Here is a 6538-nt window from a genome sequence, read left to right as displayed (position 1 = left end):
TTATCTTTATAGTGCAATCTATCTTCTTCTTCTTCTCCTCTCTCTCTCTCTCTCTCTGTAGTATTTAGCAAAAAGCGGAAAGTGCTTTTGGAATGGTCTTGAAACTGTAATAAATTTTTTGGTCCATTCAAACTTAATTGGGTCCTTGGCATTATGATTTCTCTTAGCCAATATATGAATAACCTTCATTTTGCGTCATCGTATTAAGGAATACCATTTTTTTCAGTTTGTTTAACTAGAGAAGACCAGCACTACCCGAAAATTACTAGCATTTCACACAAATGGAAAATTTGAAGTCTAAAAAAGACAGTAACTACACAAGGACTTCAATTGTATTTCATTCTCATGGAACAAGATCATGGCTCTGAAGCTCAATTTAAGATCCGGGCACAAACTTGGTGGCATAGACCCATGCATTGTTAGCAACAGGGTTGTCAAGATGGTCCAAGAGGTTCTCCAGAGGCCCCTTGCCGGTGACAATAGCCTGGACAAAGAAACCAAACATGGAGAACATGGCTAGCCGGCCATTCTTGATCTCCTTGACCTTTAGCTCAGCAAATGTGACAGGGTCATCAGCAAGGCCAAGAGGGTCAAAGTATTGGCCACCGGGATAGAGGTCGTTACCCTCTCCAACTCCAGGAAGGCCGTTGATGCGGAATCCCTCAACTAGACCCATGAGGATGACTTGGAAACCTAGCACTGCTAGGATGCTTTGGGCATGAACAAGGTTGGGGTTGCCCAAGTAGTCAAGACCACCTTCTGAGAAGATCTGAGCTCCAGCTTTGAACCATACTGGTTCTTTGAAGTCCACCTTAACCCATTTCTCAAGTACTTCTGGGGTGATGCAGCCCAGTGCTCCAAGCATAGCCCAACGGCCGTGGATCACCTAAATTTTGCACAACAGTGCAGCAATATCATCACCACCATATTTTAGCTGCTAGCTATAAGAACTTTATCCTAGTACTAGTGAGTACAGATTGCAAAGAACAACCATAAATTCAAGGATTTTCTGGTTATTGTACAAATTAATACTTCAATGAAAAGACAATAATTTCAGCCATAAAAAATCTAGGAAAAGAATATTGACTAACAATTCATGCTTCACATTTTTTTTTCAGCAGAAAGCCATATATGACACACTCAAGTCTTCTTGTAAATAAATTAGAGCCATCCCAAAGGATTCCTCCCTATAATTATCCGACGTGTGTGAGACGAAGACTAGACTCACCCTGGGATTAGTCAAGTGTTCTAAGTGCTACATGACAAGGAAAAATAAATAAATAAATAAATAAAAGGTATAGATTACCTCAAGCGCCCTGTTCCTGGCAAAGGCTTCGGGGTCAGCTGATAAGCCAGCAGTGTCCCATCCATAATCACCAGGAAATTCTCCTCTCAGGTATGATGGAGTCTGAGCTGAGAAGGGTCCCAAGTACTTCACTCTGTCTGGTCCATACCACAATTCATTCCCCTATTCATGTCACAAACAAAAACCAATTATGTTAGCCCCTCCACCAACATAAAATTTGAGAAAGTGAGAGAGACAAAAAGAGAGAGATCAGATGGGAAAGTACCATGGTGTATTTCCCAGTTCCCATAGGTACAACGTCTCTAAGAGAGTTGACATTGGTTCCCCTATTTTGGCCTAGAAATGGGGTTGGCTTGAGAACAGTTCTAGAACTAGCAGTTGCTGCCATTAGCGTTGATGCCATGACTTCCAAGCTTTCAGTTGTTTCAGTTGAGAGTTGAAACTCAATTGGAATTGTCGCCTAGAACTGTGTAGACAATTAAGGAGCCTGACTGTAATATTATGTATAGGGAATAAGGACAATCAAAGAGATGGGTGGTTATGAATGCAAGAGTGGGAAATTGTGGTGAGGAATGTGAGCTTTGAATCAACCAATCAGAAGTCTTCAAAAGATATTGACTCATATCTTTCTATCCACATTTTATCTAGTCCACGGGCCACCATACAGAGACTTCTTTCAAGGGAAAACATTGTGTCCAGTACATATGATAGGTATTTTATATCACATATATGATGGATCAAATTAATGGTGGATGTGACCGGATTTTAACAGTATGTTTAAGGATGCAACTTTTTTTTTTTTCTTTTCACAACTGGTATTACGATTTTTATAATTGATGTATAATAAAAGTGACTTCAGTGATTGAATAAAGTGAGAATGATGCTATATTAAATACAACAAATCATGTTAATAGTAGTGAAAAAAATTGCGATCCTTGCATTACTTGGATTTTAATGACTGTCAGGGCACGATGTATATATATAGTTGGTTAGACCCCGCCTAGCATGGCAAGATGAAATCAATATAATTAATAACACACGAGAATTATCAACTAATATATTTAAATCAATGGGGCTCTAATGGAGTTTGTAGGGTCTCGATTTACAGTCTAAACCCAAAACGTACGAGATATTGGCCCAATAAGCCTAATACAATAAATTTGTAGAGAGTGGGTCGAAGAACTAGGCCCTAATGAGTTGAACAATGGCTAGTACTGAATTGAAGGGTAATCAAACACAAAATAAGAGATTCTGATATCAATAGACTTTCAGTCCGAGGATGTCACACTTGTATATATTGATCACAATTGAATACAAAGACAATTTAGATTGCTACAGTCTTGTTTCTTTCTCTGCTCCCTCGCTTTTCTCAGGGAGGGTCTCTCACATTATATATCTCATTTTGGAACATCTTGATTCTACACTTGTTGATCATCTGAGCTTCCACTTGAGTACCTATCCCATCAGATACCCTCTCTGGCTTTCTGTGAGTTGTGGTAGCCAAGGTAATACTGTTCAGAGGTCTTCTCCACATAAATGCGGCTAGAAATTAGCTGTCATGCATTTAATGCGGTGACAGCAGCTTTCCCCTAGATATTTTTGGGCTTCATTCCTTCTTGTATGTTCATGAAGCATGTTCCTACCGTTGCAGCTTCTTGGAGGGTCATTCTACTTGTTGGAATACATATTTGAGCTGCACACACCACATTCGAGGAGTAACTCCTCCTCGGACTACTTCTCATTCGTTCCTTACTTATGAGACTTTAAATTGAGACCCTAAATGACTATTTGCCCCTCCTCGGACTATTCAGCGTCCTCGGACAAAAGCCCAAGGCCCAACATATTATTTTGGGCCTTTATCCCTACAGAGTTAATTAAAGTAAGTTAAATGTTTAAAAGTGCTAAGAGTTTTGTAACTCAATTGCTATTTTATAGTGTTTCTAATAGAAATGTCCATAATTCTTTTTTTTTTTTTTGAGGGAAAGATGTCCATAATTCAAATCCTCATTTCCCAGCTATCAAATTTTACAAAAAATAATAAAGGTTCAAAAGTGATTCATTTAATTTTATTCCTAATATGAAAAAAGTTTGAGCTCATTATTAACTAAATTATTAGTCATACTTGATTTGTTTTGTATTGTTTTGTTTTTTAACAAGTAAGTTTGACCTTGTTCATGAATCATTTAATTAACTTATATTTTTCTCATAACAAAAAATCATGAAAAAATTGTTTTACCTCTTCAAAAAATTTTGCTAATATAATAATTAGAGTACAATTAAAATCATATTATTTGAACTAATTTGATAGAATGATTTTATTTATGAACTTATAAGTTATAACAATTTGAATTTATATTGGATTTTTCATAATAAATGGTTAAAAATAATGATTTGATATCTTATAAATTTATTAATAAGTTTAGACAATCTAATTTTAAGCATGCACATGCAATTCGACTAATTAGTTTCTTATTATTATTTTTATAAAGATCTTCATTTCAATCTAATTTTAGACAATCTTATTATTAGTTTCTTATTAAGCATGCACATGATATCTTATAAAGATGCTTAAAAAACAAAAAACCAAAACAAAGTTCAAACCAAATGCGTACTTGAAGGGGAAAAAAAGTAAGAGTAAAAGTGCAGTTCACCAATTGAATAAACCAAAAATACTTTTTTTTTTTAAATAGAACAAACCTAAAATACTATTTATAAGCCTATTGGCTCTTTTGATATAGTTAATAGAGTTAATAGAAATAGAAATATATTAAAGAAAAAGCTGGAATTGGGTTGTTTTGTTTTGTTTTTGGTTTTTTTTCCAGGGTGTGTTTTATGGAGTATGAGTCTATGACCTCTCTTCCTCCATTCTTAATTTGAAGCTTTGCTTTGAATTGCCTTCCTCATCTTTTCTCTATAAAAGTGGCCTGATTGGGAAAGATGATTAGCAGTTTCGATCATTCAAACGACGGCGTACAGTGCAATTTCATATTTTCATTTCATAGTAGCATTATTAACAGCAAGAAGATTGCAAAAATAATAGATGTGGTGTGTGTGAGAGCAAAATTTCAAAGCAGCATGAATGAAACGACAACGTAAAGAGTAAAAATATTGCAAAAATCAAAATAATGCGGTGAGCGTGGATCGAACACGCGACCTTCAGATCTTCAGTCTGACGCTCTCCCAACTGAGCTATCCCCGCTATGCTACATTCTGCCGTTTTTATATATTTAATATTATTAACTTGAGTATGACATCCACAATTCGGATGCCAAGTCAGGGAGCCAAAGAACGGAAATTCCACTTTTGGGCTGTCCATAGCTCACCTTTTGCCATTTCTCCTGAAAATCTGAAACAACAAAAGGAACAAAACAATAGTAAGGGGATTACTGAAGAGTGGAAGAGATTCTTACAAAGCCAAAATTACAAATAGTTGATACTATAATTTTCTCTCCCCCCCCCACCCCCAAATTTTTTAAAAACACTCTAAAAATAAGTAAAATTAGAACTCACTCAATTTTTTTAAAGGCCTAGCCCAGTAGTAGCCCCTCCAAGAACAAAGCTTTGGCCCCCACCTCCAACACGTCATCCAAATTTGGCTTCCAAAATTCCAATTCTACACTTGTTTTGTCATTTTCCATTTCTTAACATCTCATATTTTTGTTTCAAAAAAAGAAAAAGAAAAAAAAAGAGAGGCATTTTTGTAAATAAAAAAAATTATAAACAAATCTATATTCCACGAGAATGTCTGCCTTTTGTAGCTCCACTTTATATATGTTTTTTATTCTTTTTTTTTCCTCAATAATATTAGTACCACATATTTTTACATATATTTTGTCACAATTGTCTCATGTGTTAGATTGTGAATGGTAAAGAGAAAATGGTGATCCATGTGATAATAATAGACAGCTAATCATAGTCTGCCGCATAGAATAATTGTGAGAACAAACAGCTAATCATAATATGCCATATATGACAATTGTGGAAAAATATGTGGTACATCATTATTTTTCTTAGAAAATATTCTTTTTCTTTTTCTCAATTCTCAGTACAGTTTCTTCTCTTCCCTAACATTACTTCTTTTTTTCTACTTCATCCTTTTTTTTTTTCCTCTCTTTCAAAGTGCACTCTCTGTAACTTCGCATCTCATCTTTCTCATCTTAATTTTATTTTTATTTTATTGTCCTTCTCTAACCTTTTCATCCTGCTTCTTCTTCTTCTTCTTTATTTATTTATTTATTTACACTCATCATTTTCTGACACCCTCAATCCCCCTCCTTTGTAAATCCACCACTTTTCTTTAGTATTCATCATCAACAAACCCTACTTTTTATTTGGCTTAGAATCAATATGATGATAGTTTTACCTCGACTCTCTCAAACACAAATTTTTAGTTCCACCCCTGATTACAAAGCACACTGGGTTGCCTCAACCAAGAAAATATTAGCAAAACTTGGGGGTGGGGAGGAGGGAACTTTTAAGGGACCCTTAAGCTAGAGTGTGAGTAGGGTGGTTAGCTTCCTTGTGCACCCAACTAAAGGAGATCTCTTCAAAATCATTCACAGTCAACTTTACAGCCTCTAGAAAATTCAAAAGCCTCCAAGAAAGTCACCTTTAATAGGTTATCATCATTACTTCTCAGACCCACTTCTCATCAATTTGCGAAATTTATGCATTCAAGCATACCAATATGGCAAAGAACAAACAACTTATACAAGTATACATTCATAGAAAAAAAAAAAAAAAAAAAAAAAAACAAGTATACAACTTTAACTACCATGTGGGTGTTAAGATTGAATGTAACGACCCAAGTAAAATGTCAATCACATTTGCAACTATACCCTAAAATATCTATTTAAATTGTAATTGGAGGTCTTTGTAAAAATTTATAAACCTAAGATTCGCCTAGTAAGCACTTAATATGGGATTCAATACATGTCTATTCAAGACAAACTCAAACAATCTAAAATCTAATTAAATCCACATAATTTGGGGTATCACATTGAATCTTAAGAATCTTCTTCCTCAAACCAAAAAAGAAAAGAAAAAAACAAAACAAAACAAACATTGGGATAATATTTGAATTAGAACACTCACATTGAGTTCTCCAAATCATTTTTTAGCCGGTTGGCACTATAGTTGGAAATTACCACCAAAAAAAAAAAAAAAAAAAACCCCTTGCATCAAGTTTTCTGTCATTGTTAAAAATTTTACCCAAAAAATTACCGAACACTG

General features: G+C 34.9%; 1 protein-coding gene and 1 non-coding gene across 2 annotated transcripts; both read right to left on the bottom strand.

Moving 5' to 3' along the window:
• Positions 1 to 252: 252 nt before the first annotated feature.
• On the bottom strand, positions 253 to 1805 carry LOC126694885 (chlorophyll a-b binding protein 13, chloroplastic). Its single transcript, XM_050391416.1, has 3 exons — positions 1572 to 1805; positions 1307 to 1468; positions 253 to 886 (listed from the first exon to the last, which is right to left on the bottom strand). The coding sequence occupies exons 1-3, from the start codon at positions 1707 to 1709 to the stop codon at positions 377 to 379; spliced, it is 810 nt and encodes a 269-aa protein (XP_050247373.1). The 5' UTR covers positions 1710 to 1805; the 3' UTR covers positions 253 to 376.
• Positions 1806 to 4432: 2627 nt separating this feature from the next.
• TRNAF-GAA (transfer RNA phenylalanine (anticodon GAA)) lies at positions 4433 to 4505 on the bottom strand. Its single transcript has one exon. It is a non-coding gene; the product is annotated as a tRNA-Phe (tRNA).
• Between the last annotated feature and the right edge of the window lie 2033 nt (positions 4506 to 6538).

The sequence above is a fragment of the Quercus robur genome, chromosome 8, assembly GCF_932294415.1.
Source record: "Quercus robur chromosome 8, dhQueRobu3.1, whole genome shotgun sequence".
Classification (NCBI taxonomy): Eukaryota; Viridiplantae; Streptophyta; class Magnoliopsida; order Fagales; family Fagaceae; genus Quercus; species Quercus robur.
This window is presented reverse-complemented; position numbering and strand designations above follow the sequence as displayed.

Bases quoted from the DNA above. Each gene is read 5' to 3' on its own strand.
- LOC126694885 (XM_050391416.1), bottom strand. From the start codon at position 1,709: ATGGCATCAACGCTAATGGCAGCAACTGCTAGTTCTAGAACTGTTCTC. The intron at 1,469-1,571 runs GTACTTTCCCAT...TGACATGAATAG, and splicing joins GAACTGGGAAATACACCATG to GGGAATGAATTGTGGTATGG. The intron at 887-1,306 runs GTAATCTATACC...TGCAAAATTTAG, and splicing joins CCAGGAACAGGGCGCTTGAG to GTGATCCACGGCCGTTGGGC.